General features: G+C 35.4%; 1 protein-coding gene across 42 annotated transcripts in view; it reads right to left on the bottom strand.

The window, feature by feature from the left end:
• SORBS2 (sorbin and SH3 domain containing 2) overlaps window positions 1-25,454 on the bottom strand; it is a 205,273-nt gene that overhangs the window by 6,112 nt on the left and 173,707 nt on the right. For 31 of the 42 annotated variants that reach the window (XM_039330690.1, XM_039330692.1, XM_039330687.1 and 28 more), the window contains 9 exons: window positions 19,776-19,864; window positions 18,228-18,274; window positions 15,802-15,916; window positions 15,578-15,706; window positions 13,109-13,303; window positions 9,494-10,276; window positions 7,352-7,546; window positions 5,737-5,844; window positions 1,901-1,941 (listed from right to left, as the gene is read on the bottom strand). In XM_039330690.1, coding sequence (XP_039186624.1) covers window positions 1,901-1,941; window positions 5,737-5,844; window positions 7,352-7,546; window positions 9,494-10,276; window positions 13,109-13,303; window positions 15,578-15,706; window positions 15,802-15,916; window positions 18,228-18,274; window positions 19,776-19,864 — 1,702 coding nt within the window. The other 11 variants (XM_039330722.1, XM_039330721.1, XM_039330724.1 and 8 more) reach the window with 4 other exon arrangements.

Genomic DNA, 25,454 nt, shown 5'->3' with positions numbered 1-25,454 from the left:
ATAAAGTCCTAAGGGCTCTGTGACAGGATGTTGTGGAGGGTTATGACCTTGTGTCAATAAGGAATCTACTTAGTTACAAATAGATATACTTTGTTTGTTGTAGCAGCCAAATACTCTTTCTGTTTGTTCATGAGTTGGAAAATTTGGAACTTGTTCTGAATGAGTCACCAGCAGTTGAGTTCAGGGTAAAAGATGCTTTCATTTTAAATAGAATAACATAATCTGTCTTGGTAATGTCTAAATACAGATATTATATTCTAAAAATTTAATACCTATATTTCTCTTATTCTAAACATTCTGTGTAGTTTATCAACTGAGATTATTAAATATTGCTTCTCTGCAATACATTGCAAATTTGGCCTTTGCTAATAATTATTTAAATAATATGTGTGTATGCCAAGTCTCACTCCAGAACAAAAAATAACATATTGCAAGATTCTGATAGATTTATAAACTACCTTCAACCCAAGGCTCTTCCAGACAAGAATACAGTTGCAACATTCACATCTACTCAGACCTTACTGAGCAACTGATGCAATCACAGAGGACACTTTATTACAATATATGCTGGAATCTTCCTACAGTTGTCGGTTTTGCAGTGAGTCTCATTTCAATTCTGGGAACTGTTGATAAGTTTGTCTTGTGTGAAAAAATCTACACAGTCATTAAATGAGATGATTAATTTGTATACTTCCCAGATCCTATTACTTGTATCCCACTATAGTGGAGACATGTTATAGCTGTAAGGGGGTCCAAATACAGAACTATTATGTCAAGGTAAGCAGATGAGAAGCTGGAAGTTTCCTATCTGTTCTAGGAAAAGTGGTGTACAAATTCTTTTAGCTTGACATCAGACATTACATGGGTTTCACAACTGACTGAGGTCAGGATTTTAAAGGGCTAATTTTTTTCCTTTTAGCTCCCCAATTCCCTAATCCCCAATCTGGATATTTGTTCAAGTTTTTTTTTTAAAGGAGCTTGTTGAAAATTCTTGAACTGAGTTATGGCTTTCTGATGACTATAATTATTTACTTAGTTCAACTTTGGTTTCTCTTTGGTATGTATTTATGGGATACATATTCAATTTTCAGGTAATCATATTGCAAGGCAGTTTGACAAAGTTCTGTGAATGTCTTATATTTGATTCATTAGCATAGCATGATAGCTTCATTTTCTCTAAACAGCTTGCTTCCTCTTGAGTTCAACACAGCCACTATCTATGGCATCTACTGGAATTTTAAAACTTTTGTGGTTTGACTTATGGTCACTTTCTCTCTTTCTTTTGGATAGGATTGTGCAAAATTCTCCAGTTTGAGAAGAACAACTGTCCTGGAGATCTGTGGAACTTTTAATCCCTCTTCAGATTATAAGGTGGCTCAATAGTTTCTGGAAATAATTTGGAATGGAAGCAATTTTAGATATGGTGAAAATAATCTTGTCCGAAGCAGTTTGGTTGTGTCCAGAATGCCATGCCCAGGATACCATGAATTACTTGCAGAGATTACTTCCAACTGGACAAAATTTCCCAAAAACTTTTTGGAAAGTTTTTATATGGTTGCGTTGAGGATGAAATACAACATTCTCAACAGCTCTGGAATTTCTGTGCCCAATTATGAAGGTTGAACATTCCTATGTTTGGATTTTATAAGAGCTCAAAGAGTTCAAAACATTATGAATGGATGGAGATATGGTTTATGGGTGCATGTATGCATCATGGTAAGAGAGAAAAGCACACAAGACTTTAGTTTAGTTCAACCCCATTTCCTTATCCTTTTCTATTGTGCCCATAGTGAGCCTTGGGATGATATACGATTTCTAGCATGACTATTTCTCCCCTTTGCCCAGTTAGAAATTTAACACTGTTATTTAAAGAATAATTTGAGTAGATGAAAATACTTACGGTTCCCCCCCACTGTCATGAGCAAACACAGGGCGCTGTGGCTGAAATGAAATGAGTTGAAATGTAGTAAGAGTATGCACTATAATCAATTAATTTAGCACAGTCTTCCATAATAGTCAACTCACTAAGTGCTTCAATACATTCCCTGATTTAGGGGCTGCATTAAAAACAGGTTTTCTCAGCAGTAGGTAAGATACAATTTGGAACTATACATACACACCTATGGGTGGACATGCATTGTACAGATGTATTTTCGCATAGACCCATATTTTATTAGGTCTCATTAAGAAAAAAAATCTGGTAAAAAGATGGGGATAAAGAAGAAACAATTTCTTCAAAGACTTTTCTATTGTGCAAGCCTCTTTATCCTTCTCAGCCTAAAACTTGCTATGCCAAAGAAAGCAGATAAGTTTTAGCTTCAGTGTTTTCAAACACCATTAGTGTCACAGAGTTTACCACACCATTCAATAAGCAAATAGCAGGAAAAACAGCCTCACTACAATTCAAGTGCTTTTCATCAACAAAGAGCAGCCATTCCTGATGACTGGTCAGGAGGATAACATTCTTAGAGAAGTGCCCTCTCAGAGAGATTTTACTATGCTTCCTGGCCTTGAGAGGTTTATGTATTTGCTTAAGGACTCCTTAAAAGAAGAAGAGAGCAAAAGATTACCAGCTGTTTATCAAAAATATGTGTGAGAAGGTTCCACCCATTTAGTCATTAATCCAGGACAACACACTTCTTGAAAAGTTATAGAAAATGGACTTGATCTCTCAAAAGTTCAATTGAGGTTATAAATAAAATTTAAGATAAAGGTAGGAATTTGACAAATTCAAATATGAATTTATATTTTAAGAGAACCATTTGATTCTCTTGCCTGATCTATTATTTAAGAGAATAGCCCTTGAGATATATTTATAAATCCTTTCTGAAATTTTATTATGAATTAAGTGTCAATCCTACAAATTATTTCCAAAAATATTTTGGCACAATCAGAATTATGAACTAAATCAGTGTTTCTCAAACTTGAAGATATGTGGCTTTCAACTCCCAGAGTTCAACAGCCAGCATGGGAGCTGGTCCACATATCTTCAAGCTCTCAAGGTTGACAAATACCAAACTAAACCATACACTTTTGGTAGCTATTTAAAAGATGAATACATCTTAATAAATTATTGAGTCAAGTTGTGAATTACCATTTTCTGTATCTAGACAACTATGCAGACATGGATTGTGCAATTTCTAAAATTACTTCAAATTTCTGCTTACTGCTTTAGGACACACTTTAGCTACTTTTTCAACCTTATTGCTTTCATTTGGAAAAAATGAATGCTTAGAGAAAAATTAGATTCTACCCAAATATATATCAGAGAACATTGCAATCTCTGATTTCCACACAACAATATGTTCATACATTAACTGAAACTTGTTATATAAAAGACAATGGTTTTGATTTGTTACATTATATAAACTATAATGTATTACATTGAAAATGCATGAGAGACATTCTTTAATTTTATTTTTTTAAATATGATTAGAAAATATGTTGCTAGAGAGAAACAGAATGCAGCAGTTATTCTAAAATATTTTTCTGTTAGCAACTGTCTGCAGAAATTAGAAAGCAGCTTAAATGTTGCTTCAACATTTCCTGAATGGGAAATGCATACAATGTTATTGCATGAGATTCAGACTTTGAATAGGACCTTGCAGACATCAGAAATCACTCAAACTCCATTGATTTTGGAAGGATTCCTTTAAGGATTCCTGAATCTAAGTCTTATGCATTTGCCACTAGGTGCATGCTAGAGCCTAAGAGTTTAACACATACATTAAAACATTCTCCATATGCAAATAATAATGCAAACAAGTGAGAGAGTCAAACAAGTTTCAAAATAAGTTAATGACTAGAGGCTGTTTATAAAAAAAAATACATTTTTAAATTTTTTTAGTACATGCATGGAACTGTCTTGTGCCTACATTTCATGCCTAAAATGTTGACTCTTTTGACTATATAGCACTGTAGATTTGCATTCCAAAATGAGCTTTGGAATGCACAGGAGTGTGAATATAGACTTACATGCAACATCTTAAAGCAGCTGTGTCTTTTCTTGTGACTGCATGCATGACAGAACTAAAAGTAAACTCTTGTAAGTTAAAACAGATTAAATTTATTTATGTTTCATGGATATCTAAACCATATAGTTACATGTTAACATATATATTTATTTTAGAAGGTGCTCAGATGAATTATATTTAATCATTATAGGGTACATGAGAATGCTTCTGTGACTACTAAGTATTATTTAAAGCCCTTAAAATGTTTTAATAAGAAAGGTCCTGACACTTCTTCATCAGTGCTACTGACTGTCCCCAGTTGAATCGTGTGGTGCCTAGTTCTATGAGGATATGCCTAGGAGAATAAATGATATTTTATTATATCTGATCTGAGCTCTTCAGAATGTTTTCATGTTTATTCTGATGATTTGTTTCCCAGAGAGCTACAAAGATGGTTGCGCAACCATTGGAACACAGGTATATAATGGATATACATTTACATCAGTTACAGAATTTAATCAACGTTCAAGAATTGTTCTATCAAAAATGCAATGCAGTAGTCAAAAGCAGAGAGCAATGAGTAATCAACAATGATCAATAGCTATGAGTATAATTTAAAAGATTTAAGACTTCACACTAGATAAAGTTGGTGAGGAAACTCTACTTAATATTAGCTTTACAGATGTGTACGTAGTTGTATATCCATTTAGTTAGATATTGTTACAAAACTCAGCAATTTTTTAAAATCCATTCACTTCAATCAGCCTCAATCTGGAATTCATTTATAAATTAGAGCCATTATGACCCACTGAAGTCCCAAAGTTTCTTCTCATCCAAGAAACTTCTTCTGAAGAAGCATCTTGAATGAGAAGTGAAACATCTTCAAGGAAAAAAAACAAGAAAGTCCAGTTGTCTTTTGAAAAGCACCTTTGGGACAACCATGACCTGGATGATTGAAAATCTTCATAGACAGTGACCCATTCAAGTTGTTCATTGCCAGAGTTGACACCAACATAACTGAAAGTGTTAGGTTGTTTTATCTAAATAACATTGTTTTCTTCTTCCTAAACTTTTCCATGAAATCCAGACAAACAAAAGGGAAAACAATTGGATAGATTTAAGATTTGGCTTTAACACAAAATGTGTAAATCACACTTTTATCTTTCACCAGAGGAAACTGATAGTCACGTTGCTAAGCCAAAACTGCAATTTGAGAAAGATATATGTTTTTAAGCATATATGTATGGAAAAGCTAATGCAAATGACAACTCTAGAAAAAGCAATGCTATGAGAAAGCGTGTTAACAAATCAACACAATATATATTGCTATAGCAGCAAAATATTTTGAAAACAGGATCATGCAATTCAAAACAAAGAACAATAACTTAAACTTTATGGAACCCATGAAAGGTACAAAGAGGCTTCATTATGTAGTCACTGTTAACAGTCTCATAAGTAAAACACTTTGAAACAAGAGGAGTTATTTACAAGGGGGGAAGTTAAATACAAATTTGAGTGGCTAAAAATGTGCTTTTTAAAAGGATGATTTAATGGACACATGTAATAGCTTTGCTTTACATTTTATCAGTGAACTTGGAGGTCAAGCATAGGGTACCATGTATTTCACACTGTTACCACTCAAAATATTTTCTACAGCAGAACAACAGAAAGAAAAACCATTAGAATTATTTGAACGTGTGAATTCAAGATCCTCTAACCAGTTCCAAAGACTTTATGCTAGGGGGAAACCTGATAATACCTAACAGGCCATGTAGTATCATACCCTATGTGAATAGCTGTGCCCTCTGACAGGTGAGCCACAAGATCTCCTAATCAAAGCAGGACTACGAGGAGGTTTGCCGATGACAGAGATTTCTCTTTTTATATCAGCCTAGAAAAACCATAAACACTAATCAATTCATCTAAACATCTAGATGGGCAATCTCCTGCAGTTTCATTCCTGCAAGCTGGGAAATCAATTTTTTCATTTCCAAAGCACACAAAGGGCATGCAGATCTGTTAACCCACTATGCCTGAACATGACTGCTGATATCTTCTTTTAAAAAGAGAATCCTTAGTATCCCAAATTCATAAAGCTTATACAAATCTTCCAGGGGTAGCAGATTCGATCAAGTGCGCAGATAACACTGGAGGACAATCTACTGTTAACACTTCACAGCCAGAAAAAAAAATAATGTACAAGAAAGATATCAGTAAAAATCTAAGTATGTGCTTTACATATATTCATATATATCCTTCAAGCTTATGAAATGTTAAAGTCAAGAGTGTTACAGATTTCATATTTTTGTGACCACTGAAAGAAAAGTCAAAATATGAGTTGTCTTTGAATTAAAAAAGCATATATTTGGAAATTTCTTAACTGTACTGCCACAGTTCATGCATGTATTATTATTAACAGGATTTTTGCGGCATTAAGAGTTGGGGTCTAACTTTATAATGGGCAGTTTTAAATGGAGGATTATTATTGTCACCTTCTACTTCTCAAAATTTTTGACCATTTCATCTATACATTTATCTATCTATCTATCTATCTATCTATCTATCTATCTATCTATCTATCTATCTATCTATCTATCTATCTATCTATCTCTTTACCATCTCTCTCCCTCCCTCCCTCCCTCCCTCCCCCCCTCTGAAATACAGTAACATTAATTCAAGAAGAGACCATGTGATATTCTTTCCTAAGATAAATGAACCAGAACAAAGTTTATTGTCTCTTCCACTTGTTTGTGTGCTTGTGCCTAGAGGGCTTTCTAGAATGCTTTATTGCATATTGTGATGTGGCTTCTAGGCTAGCACACTGAATTAACTTATTCTTGATTTCTGATGGCAAGACCAATGAGAGGGATAAATCCCAATAATTGTAAGAAATGCACTTGCTATAGTATTAAAGAAATGGATTTTAGAATATGTGCTTAATAATACCTTCAGAATTTCAGTACCTTCAGAGTCTATACTGGCATTACTGGAAGCACTAGTATTAATGGGACTTATTAGGTAGAAGTCTTGGCCAGGAAAGTTGATGATAATTTTTTTAGGTTTTTTAAAATATTTTTTTATTTAGCACATGGTATTTAAACAGGTTGTGTAATCACTGATATACAAATTTTGTTTAAATAAAGCATCAGCAAATGTGCATATGTGTGTGCATGTATGTGTGTATGTATTATGTATGTATGTGTGTGTGTCTTGGATTGCTGCAAGGTAATTTTAACATATTTAAATCAGTCATCTAAAAACATTTAACGATAGCATGCTTGCAGTGTTAAATATTAGTTGCAAATCCAAATTTTAATAATAGGTTAACCTCCAAGCTTTCCATTGGTCAAGCAGTTGAGAAGACGTGCACTATTTCCATAGTTTGCAGGCACTATTACCTTTAACTTGGATGATTTTTTCTCTTGTCTGTATGAGAGTTTTGAAAGGAGAGGGGGTGAATGGGTAACAGTGGCCTTGGAAAATGCAGAAATAGATTCAGGAAAAGATGCTGTGGCTGAATGAAATGGAGAACTAGAAGCAAGGCAGGAAGGAGAGGTAGAACGTGCTTTCATCTCATGGGAAAGTGATGCTGGCTTAAACATTTAAAGAGAGACAACTGTAATTCTGTGGAACAGCAATTACAAAGGGAGAGATTAAAAAAACAGCAACAAAGAAGAATATACACCCCCATCAGTGAAAGGAAAGATGGCCCTACCTGGCTTATATGCTATGTTGAAAAGATTTACTTGTATATGAATGTATGAATCAGATTCTTACTGGAACAAAGATAGGCTCCTCAGGCTAAACTTTCTTGAACAGCAGGTCCCACTCCCTTTTCTTGAGAATACAGTGCTGCAAGTTACTTCTTTGGAAATAATTCATACCTAAATACAACCTGCAGTGAGGTTATTCAGTTCAATTTTTGCAGTCATAGACCAGTATGAGTAGACTGCTCTGTGAATGTATTTAAATATAATCTTTCTTAGATCATATATAAAGTTTAAGAAAAGATTAAAGTACATTTATTGTATAAAACATCCTAACCTGTATCCTGTAAGTGGAGGTCTATATTTGCAATGATGTTGAAAAAGGATACCCTGGTTTGCAATACAACCACCTCATGCCCACAAAAGCATGATCGTGGCTTATGAAAAAACAGTTTGAAAGATCAGTATAATTTGAATCAAGAACAGCTGTGTTATTCTTGTTTCTGTTTTCCAACTAAGGGTCTGGAGTATATTCAGTCATAAAGATAGGCTGATAAAAAGATCTGCAGAATTTATAACTTCCTAAATGAAACAGGAGCTACTGCAGGCCTCCGTAGAAAGCCTCATTCAAACACTGCAAATTATACCAGTATTTGTGGTATAAAATCACAAGTCACAATATCTACTGTATGAAATCAAAACACTATTTAAAGAAGAAAAACATCACCCATCTACATAAACCCTTAGATTTATATTCCTTTCAGCCACACCCTCTCTATTATGCTCCAATCAGGAGGCAAGCTGAGTGACATACTTTCCCAGAGACTAAACTGGAGAGCATCATCCTCATTTTCTCCTGACTGTTCAAGAGGGTGCTTGATATTGTTGAGCAACAAAAGATATGACTGTTTCATCTCCAACATTTAAGGATCAATTTTTTTCCCAGCTGGACAGAGCATAGCTAGGAAAAGAGATGTGTCCAGAGAAATCTTGGTCTTAATTAAATCATGGATAATTCCTATTTCTTATCATTTAAAATGTTCTTGCCTTTTTAATGAGTTTGTTGGCAAACATTTTGCTATGTCCTGATTAAATTTGCCTGGAAACACCAGGATTATGAAAATGGCTTGGGAACTAGACAGCCAATTGGGGATTTTCCTTAATTATCCTTAATAGATCTGGAATAAGCAATATGAATGATACATTACTCAGCAACCTAATGAAGGCATTTAATGGAGTTACTGAACTGTTTTTGGCTGGGCAGAGGGCTTATTTTAGAATAATAATAATAAAAGGAACTAATATGTTACATAATTTATGCAACAAGTAATTGGATCTTAGTGCAGCATTTTTTCTATATTTTTTCTGTATTTATTTATATATATCCCATCTTTATTATTCTTATAAATAATTCAAGGTGGCGAACATACTTTTTCGATATGCCATGATTCCTATTCAAATAGGGCTCTTTATTTAAAATGAAATTAATACATGCCACCATAATAAGACATTAAATGCATCTTCTGTTTTGATGCAAAAATCCATCTACCTAGGTACTGCTTGTCATCCTTGGAAAGAGTCAAGGATTCTGCACTGCTGGTAAAAGCCAGAGTTAATAGTAGGTACAGTAGCTGTTTTCAAAAAGTTAAGAAGCAATTAGGGTAGTTTTCAGCTCATCTCCAAAAAGAATTGAAGAAGGAATGTTGTGTATTAGTGTGCTTAAATTGTTCTTGAGGATTGCAATGTGTAGTAGAAAGCCTCATGCAAAAACACATACATTGAAAAAAAATGGACTAATGATGTAAGTACAGAAATTGTACAATGTTTAAATACCTCTTTTTTAGTATCTGCTGAACTGTTGCCTTCAAAAGTTATCATAGATTCTCTCTTATTTGCCACTGTTGACTCTAAATGGTCAAGGTCTGGCTCTTCCTCTATATGAAGTCTTGCCAATTCTTCAGGCACCTCAGGGGCATGCCTGTAGAAACTTAAATCTTTACTTTTTGATTGCTCCCCTTGAATTATTGACAGCAGCTCCTCACAGAGTTCCTCCTGTTTGCCAACTTCCTTCAGTGTTTTGGATAACAGGTCTTCTTTGGCGAGGGCAAGGGTATGGCCTGCTATCTTTTGCATTTCTGGCACAGGGTTTGAGGGGCTTTTCTCTTCCTTGACAGTGGGGTTTTCTTTCATCCCTTTGAAATGGTTCCACTCAAGCTTATGTGCTTGGTCATGAAAATGAGTTGCTGGAGGACGTGATGTACATGTAGATGAAGAAAATGGCTTGGGTGAAGAGTCGGGGAACGAATGGGAGACCTTTGATGAGGGAACTGGAACAGTACGGCCATGCTTTATTTGAGGAGTGACATTATCTGAGAGGTGGCCTGTCCTCTCTGAACCTGTTAAAGGCAGAGAGCCAAATTCCTCTAAACCAGAAAGAAAGCTTTTAGGAAAAGGAGGAGGAGGAGGAGGAGGAGGAGGGGAAGGTGTGCTTGAAGATGGAAAGCCAAGAGTCAGTGACAACCATTCATCAGTGATGGCCTGAAGATGTCTTTTATTGGAATCTGGATAAGAAGAGGATCTGTATCTGGGAGGAGGGGGTGGTGTTTTGGAATCCCACTTGAGAAATAAAGGGAAAGCACAGGAATTAAAACAAGGTGAAGGACTGGGCTCAAGAAGAATGTGTGTTTTTTTTAAAAAATATCCTGTTAACTCCTCTTTATAGAATATTACTTCACTGAGCATACACTTCTGAATTCATTAGCATATCAATCAGACAGCATATCTGGAAAGTGAAACTCTGTCAGATTCTTGCCCAAGACTAAATGTCAGACATCAAGACAGATTTGATTCACGATGTTGCTCTCATGCCAGCCAGTGACTAATGGCCCAGATGTGATTACCAGAACTCTCCTTTCTGCAGCCTTATTCTTTTGAGAGGAGAGTGGTTCTGCATAACACAGAAAAATGCAGTTCAGGCTGAGACAGTTTGAGATTAATCAAAATTAATCTCAGATGGTGCAAGTTTTTAAGTTTTTCACCGATGCAAGAACCCTGCAATAACAGATTCAATAAAGCTGTACATTATATTTATATTCTCTGCAGTTACACAATCATTTTTTTTTTTAATTTAAAAATAATAGCACTTCACAACATCATTACATTTCTCTTAAAGGTACACAGGATCCAAATGCTAGTTAGTGCATATAATAGAAAATTATTTTCAACTCAAAATGTGTTGAAAAATATCATTATTGGCTAAATAATATGGTTAAGCTGAAATATTGATTGAAGATTTCTTCTGGTAAAATAAAGGTCCTTTTGTAAGCATGGAAGAGCTGGGATTCATACGTATATTGCATCAGTAGATATCCACTGCTTCAGTAAATACTGAAAATGTAGTTTTTGTTATTAATTTTCCAAGTTAAATCCTCATTTGAAAATAAAGTTTGAAAATTGTCTGATATTAACATTTGTATTATATGTAGAATTTAGGTACCCAGGGATAAATGGAAACTTTGAATGAATTAATTTGCACAGGAAATCCAAAGTTATGATTCTTAGTCCTTAAAACATAATGTAAATAATATAGAATGGATCTCAGCTGTCACTGAGAAACACAAACAGAAGAAGAAATATTTTTATAAACTTTAAAAATAGTCTTATGGATGTGGTGATAATTAGCATCAACTTTTAAGTCACATAGATTTAATATGGACAATGACAGACAAATGCTGAGCAAACTTTGAAAAATATAAAAATTATCTTCTTTTGTATTTTTTTTAAATAGTTATTTTAAATAGAAAGAATAGCTATATTTTAACTAGCAAGAACAATTTTAAATAGAAATCTTCACCCATAACCACTTGTAGATATAAAAATATTAAATTACATATGCTATGAATACAGTTTTATCACATTTAAATATTTTACTATAAAGTTATTATCTGTTTTGTATGTTGTGTCCATCTCTGGCATTATGCATAATGCTTATTTAGCAAGAAGTGGAGCTCAGGGACAGGAAAAACGGAAGAGCTACATTATGTTTCCACGAAGATTTGAAATCAAACGGTACAACATTCATTATTGGGTATCAGTAGGCAGATATACACCAACTTCCTTGGTAAAGTGCTAATTAAAATATGATGGGTTGCTGTTGATCCCCAATACTAGAAAAACCGACGAGCAAAAGTATATGTTGTATTTGCATCATTTTAATAACCACATGTTAGTGCAAGAACGAAAGTAACTTGCATTAGTAACCGTTAAAACGCCAATTCTAGTTTGAGTTACACTTTTTACTGAGAAATTTTATGGAAATGTGACCTAATGCTGGAAAATTACACAATTGGACCAGGAATTTCTCAAGTCTCCACTCCTTTCACAACCCAAGCATGAAAACATCTTCTGAAGATCCAATATTATCTTAATGTTTTTTCTTTGGAGAATCCTAAAACAATTATAATTCATATTCATTATTTTTATTTCCTTTCTTTGTCACTGAAAACTATTCTCTTTTTATCCAAGTTGAACAATGATAAAAGATACAGGTGCCTAGGTATGTGAAATCTTGCAGGCAAAACATATTTATGCAGTAATTTATAATGGGATGCTGCAGGTTGTTGGCTGGTGGCCTTATTTAAGCTGGTAAATCCTCTTTTAGAGGAAAATAAACAGGAAGATATCCTGTCTGGGCACTGTAGCCATTTTACATAGCTTATTCCCAACACTCAGATTCACCATGGTTTTGACTCTGGTGAACAGCCTGATATAATTACCTGGAGCACTATTTAGTTCCCTTATGTGGATTTTCTCTTGGCTTCCCACCTTTCTTTCCAGGAAGTGGAAAAATGTTCTTTGGTATGACCTCAGACGCTTGAGGTTTAGTCTATGCCCTTCCTGGCTCAATATAGGACTGGGTGAGTATATGATGACCTGGTTCTGGGAGATTGTCTACCTTTCTCTTTAATAGATCCTCCCTGGATCCAGAAGTGTTTGATAAATATTGTCTAATCTTCAGCTTTCCCTTCTGGTAATTATGTAAAGAGCACATTGGGATGCAGCCAGAGAGTGGATTATCAGAAACTTTTTCAATTAGAGTTTACATATGGGCAGGGGATGGCAAAAACATTATCTTTCGTAGTTGGATGGCATTTCTCAGGATCTTGATGTGTAGGGAAAGTGATCCACAGAAGGTCATTGAATCAAATAAGTCTGCATGAAATAGCATCAAACTGGGCTTCCATATACTTTTCATGAGGCTTAAACTGTGCAAATACATTATTTTTAATATAAAGTACAAAAATACAAGAACACCATAAAAATCAAGGTAACATAACAGAGGAAAAATGGTGCAATCTTCACTACAAAATAAGAATGGTATAATTTATTCTTATGACAAACTTTATATTTGAAATCAATAAGTGGTACAGAGAACAAATAATTTCTTACCTTAGCTGAATGGTGGATTCTGTCACTTGAGTAACTCTGGGGAATGGGAGGAACAGGATATTCATTTTCTCCTCTGGCCATGCTCTTTTTGACTTCTACATAGGACACTGGGAAGATTCCTTGCTTATTTGTTCCCGGTAGCTTGCCTTCATACCAGTTTTGATCAACCCGTCTAAGAAGAATAACTTTGTCTCCCTGAAAGGCAACACTCAATTACAGATGAAAAATTGTTGTCCCATCATGAATGTATACAATATATAGCAGTGGTGGTGAACCTATGGCATATGTGCCGGAGGTGGCACTCGGAACCCTCTCTGTGGGCACACGTGCCGTTGACCCAGCCTTGCCTCCCCCACGACCCCACCAGCAGCCCCCCTGGAGGAGAGTCGCCCCCGAGCGTGACCCACGTGAAGCAGCGCAGCCAAGGACATGGCAGCCAGGCAGCATAGACAAGATTCTGCTCTCAAGCCCCATTGCACACAATTGATGCTGTGGGGGGAGGGCAGAAGGCGTGGCCGCCATGGCGCTGCTGGGCTGCCTGAGTGATCTGCGGCAGAACCTGGAGGTGATGAGTGGCACTGCGGGCAGGCGGGGTATGGGGTGGGGGCAGAGCAGGGGTGGAGCAGGGGGTAGAATGGGGGCGGGACCAGTTTTTGGGCACTCGGTCTCTAAATGGTTTGCCATCACTGATATATAGCAATGGAATACAAATTCCTTAACTATGGTGGAATATTAATGAAAGTGAATAGTTAAGAAAAGTCAAGCCGTCCGAAGGTCAAAATGCTTCCAATACTGGTTCAGGCTTTAAAGTAAATTGAGGCACCATTCATAGAATCAGTGGCTGTCTAAATGAGTTTTTCAATGGAAAGACGAATTTTGTGTAACTCTTAGTACATGCCATGATCCTAATCTGCCAATTAAGAATGGAAATTCCTCTTCTAGTGAAACTGTAGTGAGACAAACACAGAAAGCTACAAGAATTGTCTAAGGCTAGTCCTACCTAGGGAAGATATACAGGAAAGGGAGGGTCCACAGTTTGCATTTGCTTTTCAAAATGTTTATGCTGATTTACCAAGAGTTTTTTTTCCTTTGTACCACATTGTCCAAGAAATCTCTTTATTGATCTTTGAAACATCCCTTAGCACAGACCTCTACAAGAGAGATTTTTTCATGATAACATGGTTATGAGAGAGAAGCCTTTTTTGAAGACCCACTAGGGAAGGCACAGAGAATATTAAAAATAAAGAGATTTCTGTTAGCTCTAGAGGGGAAAAATGTCTTTATAAAGACCTAATTCTGCTGACAATGTAGGGGGCCCTTTAAAAAGAACTGTTTTTAAAAGGAAAATAGGAAGAACTTTCTTGATCTCATTTTAAAAAAATAAGAACTGGCTATTTGTTTTGTGAATTTTAAAAATAAAATACAGATACTGCTTGTTTAATGACCCTAATTGGATCCAGCAACTCCATTGCTAAATGAGGCAGTAAGTAAGTGAAACATCACATGACCAACTCATTTAGCAATGGCAGTTCCAATCGTTAAGTGAATCACCCAAGGTAATTAAGCAATACATCATGTGACTGCAACTTGTCATCTCCTGCCAGCTTTCCCATTGACTTTGCTTGTCAGAAGCCAAATGGCAATCCTATGACTGCAGGGATGCTGTAATGATCATAGTTGTGAAGATTGATTATAAATCACTTTTTTCAGCACTGTAATCACTTTGAACAGGTGCTAAACAAATGGTTGTCAAGCAAAGAACCACCTGTCTGTAAGAAGCCCCTTAAAAAACCTGGATCAGAAAATGGCCTTCTCAAAGTGGACTATAGGATACAGCAAAATTTGATAGTGCGTATATTGTGTATGGAAAGAAATAAGTTTTAATTCTTTTTTTCCAGATTCAGTTTTGAGTCAGATTAACACAATAGCATCTGGTATTTGCACTGAAATGAGACTCTGATTCAGTCCCAAACATCTTCAAATAGTATATAGGTAGTCTTTGTTTAGCAAATACTTCAAACAATGACTGTTCAAAGTCATGATGGTAATGAAAAAAATAACTTCGTAACCAATCCTTGCATTTGCGATCTTCATAGGTCTGTAAAGCAAAAGAAACTTAAATATCATAAGCGTAGACACTGTTTCACTTAGCAATTACTTTGCGTAACATCCAAGTTGCCATCTCAACATCTCAATTGTGGTCGGTAAACAAGGACTATCTATATTGTACAGCATTTTTTTATTTGCATTGCTGAAGGGAGAGCCAGGAGTTGGAAGAGAGAGAGAGAAAGAAGGTTAGTACAAACATAGGAAAAAAGGTTAGCAAACAGAAAAAAATGGGCAGCAGACAGATGTAGCAGCCTAACTTATAATCACAATATAGCTCTGGGTAATATATACTTGAGTGAATAAGCCTCTTAACAAAGAATCTTTGTCAAACTTGGTGTAACACCCAATTTTAGCAAATACCTTTCTCAATGAAAGTTCCACATTTGTATCTGCATTGAAATTATATTTTGCAATAGCTTCTCCAATCTCGGCCACATGTGCTGGAGGTGGCGGTCTTGCTGGCTGTGCTTTTTCTGGGGGAATAAGTTTCTGAAGAGAGAATGGTGGTTATTTTAATCAACCTTTCCAATCTGTGTATCTATTTGTAAAACTCAGTGCATCAGATTGCTGGTGTAAAGACAAACCTCAACATAAGAAATAGGAAAAATCCCAACTCTTCCATAGTGTTCGCCCTCATACCAGTTTTGATCCACTTTCCTGAGGATATAGACAGTGTCTCCTTTCTTAAAAGGCAGCTCTCTGTAACAAACATTTATAAACAATGATACAGATTTGACATCCTAGTAACTATTTTGAATTGAATATTAATTGTTTATCATTTTAAATAACAACAACAACAACAAAAGAACCAAGTCTATCTAGCAGTTGGAAACTATATTTGGTAATGAGGTCAGCCATAAACACAAAAGCTTACTATCTTTTTCTTGAATACTTTACTGATTTAATGTTGATTAATATCTCAAATACAAAAGAAACTTTGGTTTATTATAGAAAAGTAGCTTTGTCTTTTTGTAAACAAGACATTTACTGCTTTAGACTGTAATTTGCAAGTGACAGACTTGTAGTGTAGTAAATGAAATATTGAACTGCTTTGGTCCTCTGAAGAAATAACATCTAGCTATCTTTGTTTTTCTTAAGCATGGTTTTACATTCTATCTTGTGATCACCATGTTAATTCAGATAATGCTTGACAATGGTTAAGAATGAACAGATAAACATAGGTGTTTCTATCTAGGACCAAAGACTTTTTCCTTTAGTTCTCTCTGTGTCAGTTCCCTAATTCTTTTTTGTCACCGCTACCACTGTTACAAGACAATCAGAGGTGCAAATAAATTGGCATAAGAAGTAGAACAGCTAATTTTTTAGAAGGAAAACTCAACCTAATGTGACCTACTGAAGCATTCTGTGAATAGGATGGGATACAGATTTCAGATGAAAGCACTATGAAATCACAAAGTGGATGGAAAGGACACATTTTATGCTGGACTATGACAATAATAATTAGATTTGAGGATGTGTTTTACCAAGAAATTAAAATGATTGTCCACTTGAATAAAGCCATTTATTCTTCAATTTTTCTATGTTACACTCCTTGTTTCCTCAATTGTGTATGAATTGAAACTTTTGGTTAATGGCAACCCTGTACTGCTTCTGCCACACATTAAAAAATATTTATGTATTTCTCAAATATGTTCAAGGATGTTAACAAAGAACACAAATGTACATTTCAATACACACATTTATTGTTACACTTTTAGATATAACCTCATTATCTTGCAAAGTTCTTTACAATGATTGGGTACTTTTTGTATATTTTTTGGGAAGAACCATAAAAAGATAAGGGAGAAGGAAAACAAATGGCAGAAGATTCATCAAAATCCAAGCAGTCCTTGACCACAATTGATCCCAAAATTTCTGTTGCTAAGTGAGACAGTTATTAAGTGAATTTTGCCCATTTTATAACCCTTCTTGTCACAGTTGTTAAGTTAGAAACATGATTGTTAATTGAATCCTGTTTTCCCATTGATTTTGCTTGTCAGAAGGTCACAAAAGGTGATCACATGACCCCAGGACATTGTAGCGGTCATAAATATGAGTCAGTTGCCAAGTGTCTGAAATTTGATGATATGACCATGGGGCTGTTATAACAGTTGTAAGTGTGAAAAATGGTCACTTTTTCAGTGCTATTGTAACTTTCAACAGTCACTAAATGAACTATTGTAACTCAAGGACTACCTGTAAAATAGGGGAGGGAATTAGGACTGGCCCACTTAGGAGGCTTGTTGTACAAATTCATCTTGCTAATTGTAACCATTTCTGCTTGATTGCTCATGCTCATTCATGCCTTAACCACTCTTATCAGGATTTTTGCAACATTAGGAGGCTATCCTTGAAAACCACTTGGAAGCTACTGGTTCAGAATGTATTAGCACAAGTGGCATATGAAATCCCACCTTTCCATTCCACTCTAAAATTTAAATTGTCCTGACTTTGCCAGCTTTAAGAAAGGCTGGACTTTGGCAGTCTTAAAGAGATTGGTTTTTTTTTTATAACACTATAGACATCCACTCTAAAAGCAATTTTGTCTATTTTAATGCTGATAAAATGGCATAAATAGCATAATAAAAACGATATTGGTGAGAATGTTCAAAAGTGAAAGTAAATCAACATTGCATATTCAAATCATACATTAACAACATGTACAATTTTATTTCACTCAAATTTATTCCCTCTATGGTAAATAAAACAAAACAACTACAATTTTAAAAACTATTATTTTAAGTATGCGCTATGCTCTTATGCATTAAATGTTGCTGTACATTTAACTAAATGTTATACTTTAGTTAAATACAGTGGACACTACTTCTTAAATTATTGAATATCTGAATGTTGCAGAATGCTTAAATAGTAAAACATTAGTTTAAGTATGTATGAAATAGAGAGTCATTTGTATTGATTGTAATGTTATTGTACATATTCTTTTCTACCTATAAACATTTTTTAAAGATTCATTATGATTTTTTGGGTTAAAAAAGGGACTAATACTTACTTAGAAGTTTGAGCCTTAAAGTCATATACTGCTCTAGCTGGCAGTCTCTGAAACAGAGGCAAAGAAATTAATCTAAATAACATGTATCTAAAATAATGTCCCTCTGGTGTAGCCAAAAACTGGGATATATGCTTCATGTGATGCCCATGTTTGCATTTTAGGTACCTGTTGCGGGGTGGCTCTACTTCATGATGCCTCTGTGTAATCTTAGATAACCTGCTTTTATGGTAGCAGGGAAGAGGAAGTACTACCTCAGCTAGCAGCAATATTTACTAATTAATATTTGGTCCCAATTTATTGGTATGTTACACAATATATAAAATGAAATTGTTTTAGGATATCCTTTACAGGAGTATAGTTTTAATATAACTATAATAAAATTAAACACATTGCTCAAAAATATTAATGATTCTCTGCAGGGGGGTTTACAGGCCTACATTTGAATTTCAAATATTGTTAAAATATTGAGTTTATTTTGTAAACGGAGGTATTCAGTATTTCTGCTTTCCCAGCAGAAGGATCAGAAATTCAGAGAGAAGGCCTGAGATTCACTGACTCCACCTTTCCCTATTTCTAGATAGTAAAGGCCCAGGGAGCAGCATCAACAAAGGGAGATGGGATTAGCATCCTAGAAAGGAGACATTTATTTAGGCAAACTGCTTTCATTGCGATTTAATCTCTTTTCTGAGCATTGTGTACTTCTTGGCAGGCCCACAAATATGCTGACATTTATTGCTTGTTAAACAGATGTTGCAATTTTAGTTGTTGCTTCTTTCATCTGTAGTTCCACTGCATACTTTTTCTGCCCTCCAATCCCTCACAAAGGAATTTGAAAGCAATCTGCAATTATCTTTACTTTTCCTGACTTCAGAATGCAGAAGACATATACAACTCATCATAAGCCAGTCTAATCAACTGTAAAAAAAAGCAAAGGAACTGAAACCCACCAAAGACTTCCTGGCTAACTTGCCACCATTCATTTGTTCCTCCTTAAAGCCCCGTGAGATGAAAATACAAGCAGCTTGGCAATTTAGATCATCAATCCCAACAACTGCATGATACTATAATGGCTGGACTGGAGGAAGGGAAAAGGGAAAGAGTTCTAATCAGTACATATGACAAAGAAACCTCCAAGAGCAAGATGCCAAACCTCTAGGGAACACATTAGAGAAGTTCCTCATTGCCAACAATGAGGAAGTGAAAAGCTCATAAAGGCTGCAGAACCACCAGGAACAAAAAAAGAAAATACCAGTTTTGCTGCAACTTTAAATTTAGAAATTCATTGATTCAATGGCTCAAGATAGATGAGATCAATCAGGATTGGAACCAGTCCTGCACTGGTACAAAGTACTTGTGCAGAAATGCCCTAATTGTAGTCCATGCTCTGCTTCTCTTTCTATTCCAACTGCATTGTTTTATAACCCCTGGTGATGAAAGACAGCATTGCCAAGAAGCTGTGCAATAAATGCTTTTAAAGGTCTCCAGGTGTTTTTAGAAATATATTGCTGGCTTCAAACATGTTTGTTTAAGTACATTTTCCTGCATTACCTCTCTGTCTGGAGTTCCTCTTCTTTCCTTTGGAATACATCGACTCACATCAGTGAAAGCAGAAGAATAGTTTCCAGGAGATTCCTGGTCTATTGAAAGTAAAATGCCATTGGTTGAAAATTCATGAAAAATAATTGTGGAAATTTATTTCAAAGGAAACTACATCTAAATTTATGTTAATTAAACTAATGTAACAACAAATTAAAAAAACCCTGATAAACAGAAGTCTAGAAAGGAAGCTATGGGAATTATTTCATATACTACTTATACAATTTTGAACTGTGCCTGAAGCATTAAAAAGAAAAACCAAGACCAGCAATATAGCATCTTCTCTGATTATTACAACTCTTGCTTTTAGAGGAACAGAAGAATAGGTTACTGAAGATGCAAAAGGTAACACATAGCATTGACTCATAAAGCTAATAAACATGTACCCACATGCAAGGGGATGCGTCAAAAGCATGCCACAATGATGGAATAATGAAATTCTGAGGTGATCCAGTAGAAAAGAAATGTATGACTGTTTTATGTTAGACCAGATTAGATTATGCATTTGCCATATTACTGTGTATTCTGAGCTTATTTTAGAACAAGTAGATATGAAAAGGTGGTCTCAAGATTAGGAGTACAGTGCTGTTATTTTTCTGTTATCTTTGCTGCCATTTTTGCCAAAGATGTAAGGAAACTTTGGGAAAAAAGGCCTTGGAGGCTATTTTCCCTGAAAAGAGGGAAGGACAAAAACCTCTAGCATACCATGCTGTTAGTCTGAAGAACTGCTCCTGCTATTTTTTGTAAAATAATCACAGATGAAACAAATATCTGCTTTCCAGATTAAGTGACATCTAGAATTCCATATTTCTAGCTCATAAAACCCAATTGTTTATATAGAAATGTCCATGAAATAGGATTGCACCCTTTCAGCACGATCCCAAAGTTTATTAGAGAAAAGGCCTATTAAATTCAGTAGATTGATTACTGAGTAAACATATTTAATATTAGTATATGACAAGTTGAAAATACCTATGTAAGTATATTAACACGAAGAAAAAAATAATGTAGTTCATTAACACTTTTTAAGCAGCTTTGTAAGGTCTGCACTTCATTTTTATAGAAATCCTCGATAAGAAATAATTATTCTATTTATTAGTTTCAAATAACTTTATATTTATGGTACCCTAAGCCAGAATTTATCAAACTTGGTAACTTTAAGATGTGTGGACTTTAACAAATAGCTTCAAGTGCAATTTCTGTTAGCGATACCTCTCATGTCAGAAATTACTACTGCATGTAAGAAATTGTAGAAACTGCATACATCTAAACCTTGATATCTAAATAATATGACCAATTTATTATATTTACGTGGAGCAAGAAGAACCATAAGCTTCTTGGACCCATTTTTGCACAACAATTCCAGTTGTTGGTTTATTTACCAAATTTATATGGCTGTCCATATCGCAAGAAGTGATGCTGGATGGTGTACAATAATGGTAGGTGCAAAAGCACCCTGAGATTTGGACTCAGATTTTCTCCTTTCTTTATCCTCCCTCTGGACAAAGGAGACTGGCACACTCATTTTAAGCCAATCAAGTAGTAGATAACTACGTGAACTCTAGCTAGGGTAAAGCAGTATTGGTTTACCAATCAGCTAAGAGTATAAACTATACTTGGATCCTGGTTTATTTTAAATGAGAGGTAATATGTGACTTTACTGATGTTGTGAAACTATAATGCCAGTGGAATCAGCTCAGAGCTATGGTTCAGCAACCACTGTTTTTATGTTGCTCATAACTGGTTTAAAATAAGCAGATTTACCCCCAAACTTAGTGTCACAGGAAATTTCATTTAGAAGAGGAATACTTCTGATCTCAGCATCACTGGAGAAGATGTGAGGGGTAGCAGAGGAGCCATGGCTTTCTCTTGCTGCTGATAGCTGAGCTATAAAGCTATAGGCAGAGGAGACCACGACCGAGTTGAATGTTTAAATATTCTATACTATTACTGGAGATCATTTGCTAGTTATTATTATTTTTATTGAAACATAAACTTTAGTTAAGTAGATGAAATTGGAACTGTAATACTTCTTTCCTTGGTTTTATCCTGTGGGACTTGTCCTTCTCAATATTAAATGTAGCCATTTTAAAATTAGTAGATTTTAATGTTCCTTCCATCATTAGTGAGCCAAACATTCAGTTCACACAGCCATAATTATGTTTCTACATAGCTGAACTATTTTGTGAACTTAGATGGAAATAATTTTAGAACAAGTGCTTCTTTCCTTATTATTTCATCTTGTACTTTCTTATAATCAGGTGACCATATATTTTATTAGGAAATCTTTGTACTTTTTCCCAAAAATTATTGATATGAAAATTACACCAACTGAGACTTTTTTCACTGTGTGATACTAAGTTTCATTATGAATCACTGCTCTCTTATTTCAGTAACTATTCAAATGCTAACAACAAAAGGCTACTTTTCCCTTTTGTTGGCTGGTCTGAAAAACACAACTTTGTACACTGTTATTGTCCTCACCTTTTCCCCCCCAGTCCTATGACTTACTGAACAACAGACAATTTTTAAGCTGTATAAGGTGCACAACACAAATGTAATGGGAACAAACTAGAAAGGATAAGGGTGAATGACTCAAACACAAGCATAAAGAAAAGGAAGTAATCCACCTTGGAAACACAGTGCATTATCATATTCCTGGTTGTTGCTGTTGGTAGCATCCATCTCTTGATAAGAGGCACTGAGAGGCAAACTTCTGCATTCATTCTGGTACAACGGACAGTGAATAGCACCATCGTGAGGCAGTGGATGCAAAGGCTGGAGTATGGGACTTTTTCTAAAAACTTTAAGGGAAGAATTCCTTTCAGGAATGTCTGGAAGCAATTCAGAAATAAGTCTGTGCAATATACTATTGTCAGGCAAGCTTCCCCTTCTTTTTTCTGCTTTGATTTGGTCACAGATATCTTTAAGAGCGGAGTCCAGGGCGTCAAAGACAGATGATTTGCATTTAGTCTTTTCAGCCTGCTTTTGGGGGAGTGTATTTTTTTTCCTCCGGAAAGGCACTGGGCTGACTAGGAAGGCTATTTTAGAGAGGCCAGCATCGGAATCTTGTCGCTTAGGATCTTCTGGGGTAGTTTCCTGTTTAGCCCTTGCATGCTTCAGCATGGTGGTGAAGCGTGTGTATGAGGCTGGACATCTTCCTTTGCAGGAGCTGATAAGATGCTTGTGATGATGGTGATGGCCTGATCCATAAAAGCTTTCTGAGGATGTGAAGGAGAAGTGATCAAAATCACTTTCACTGCAAAAAGATGAGCCTTCTATCTGTATGAAGTCACTCATGTCAGAGACCACTCCATCTTGGTCACTGTCTGAATAGTCCGTCTGAAATCTTTGTGGTTCCTCGCTAGTTACTTCAATGTGAATTGGCACCAGAGTTTTGGACTTGTAATTCCTTTGGATTTGAGTACTGTGCCTATTCTGATTTTCTTCATCCAGCAAGGATTCAATAGAAAACCGTCTCATTGTACAAAAGCCATTTTTAGGGGGTTCCAGCAGGCTTACAGTTGATAATGCTTCTTCCCTTAAATTTGGCATTGATTTAGATTTCTGAATTAGTTTTTCAAATTCAGATATTCTATTGGGCACCATGTCCCTTGGTACCTCCTCTGTGGAGGATTCTTTCCAACCATGTAGTAAGCTCTTATGCTGTTCCTTTTCATACTGCAGTACTCTGGATTTTACAGAACAGATAACCTCGGAATTAAGTAAGTCTTTGCGGTTGATGCGATGCATTCTTTTGTACATTTTTAGAAATCCAGGAGCATCATGGGCAGATCTAAGATGTGCCCTTGACCGATTGGAACCACGAGTTTCAGAGGAATATGGGGAAGCCCAGGTTAGGGAAGAATCACCTTTGGAATTGTCTGCACACAACAGAGACACCATACTTTCAGATTTATTCTGTGTATCAGAGAAGCAACAATGATCATCAGCTAGTAGGTCATTGTAGCTGCGAGATTTGCGTTTGGGAGAGGAAGTCTCTTCAGTGCTGCTCCATACTTCTGCATTCTGACGGGCCATTTGCCAGCCATTCTTGTAACTGATGGCTCTTCTTGAATCACCTGGAACTGCTAGTCTCTGCCCATAATTTTTACTATAATCTAAATCATTTGAGGTGTTCTGGTTGGGGACTGAATAACTGGAAAGGGATGAATATGTTTTGCTAATATCCCCACCTTTATAATCCACAGAGCAGCATGGTGAAAAAGAGACATTGCCAGAAATTAACAGATTCAAATGTAGACAAGAAAATAACAATTATTATATGTCAGAAAGAAACCAGGTGTGGGGAATCACTTTGATTTTCCTAACATAATATGCATATCTAAAATATACAATAACCATTAAGCTAACTTTGAATTACACTATTAATATAGAAAGTTATTTAATAATTGAAGGCTTCTATATATATCTTTAAAGTTTTTAAATGGCAAACTGGGTACCTTTTCTCACCTAGACTCTCTGTCGTACTGTAAAACTGTGCACATACATTACCATCTTTGTAAGTTAAATAAAAAAAAAACACCCTGTATCTCCTGTTCAAAAATCTAGTCCAGGCAATAAAATGAAAATTAAAAAACAACCCAATAATTGCTGAAAATGGATAAAATGAAAATAAAAATTAATTTCTGGATTGGCTGATTAAAAAGGGTCAAATGTGAGGAAAATGGAACTATATAATGTAACTCTAATGGGGGAAGAATTAGTAGAAGTTTGTTTGTAACTACTGTATAGAAGATTGGAAACCACATTTAAAATTTTCTCCTCCCTTCCTTCCTTCCTTCCTTCCTTCCTTCCTTCCTTCCTTCCCTCCCTCCCTCCCTCCCTCCCTCCCTCCCTCCCTCCCTCCCTCCTTCTTTCTTTCTTTCTTTCTTTCTTTCTTTCTTTCTTTCTTTCTTTCTTTCTTTCTTTCTTTCTTTCTTCTTTTTATTATTTCCAGTACCTTTTCTTTTATCTTCTTCATTTTTCTACTTTCCTTTTATATATTTTCTTGTTTATCTTTTGATTGTGTAAAATTATACATTAAAAAATAGCCCAATAGAAACCTGGGTATAGCTGTATTGCCTACTTGGAAAGACTCGGAACAATTTAGAAAACCGATAGCCTATAGTAACCTTAGATCCCTTTAGAGTTTTTCCAATTTAAAAACAAGTTTTTCCTTTTTTCTCCACCTCTCTCTCTGTCCCCCCCCCAAGTTTTTGTTTCTCTGTTCTTCCTCTGGTTATTCTCTTGTATTGGTGATATTTATAATTTAACAGAGTGAACAATGGGGAAGTTTTTAAGCCAAAAACTTTAATCAATGGATTTAGAGGGAAAACAGTTAAATGAGAAGCAATATGCTGGAATACAATTTTGGTAACAATGGGAATGATGGGTGTTGTAGTTCAACAGATCTGAAGGTCATCAATTTGGGAAAAAGCAAAACTAAGTCACTTTATCCATAATTTTCTAGAACCCATTGCCTGGATTAGATTGTTTCCAGCAGAACGGAACGAAACAGAATTGCTATTTGCCCAAGCATTAACACTGAGATTCTACAATACGGTATAGAAAATGTTACAAATATATACAAACAATTAGCCAAGTACTAATACTGATTACTAATTCTGT

This window comes from Crotalus tigris, unplaced genomic scaffold (genome assembly GCF_016545835.1).
Source record: "Crotalus tigris isolate CLP2741 ecotype Arizona unplaced genomic scaffold, ASM1654583v1 scf7180000024432.2438137, whole genome shotgun sequence".
In the NCBI taxonomy this organism is placed as follows: Eukaryota; Metazoa; Chordata; class Lepidosauria; order Squamata; family Viperidae; genus Crotalus; species Crotalus tigris.
Note: the sequence above shows the minus strand (reverse complement) of the source record. Positions and strands in the feature narration are given on the sequence as shown.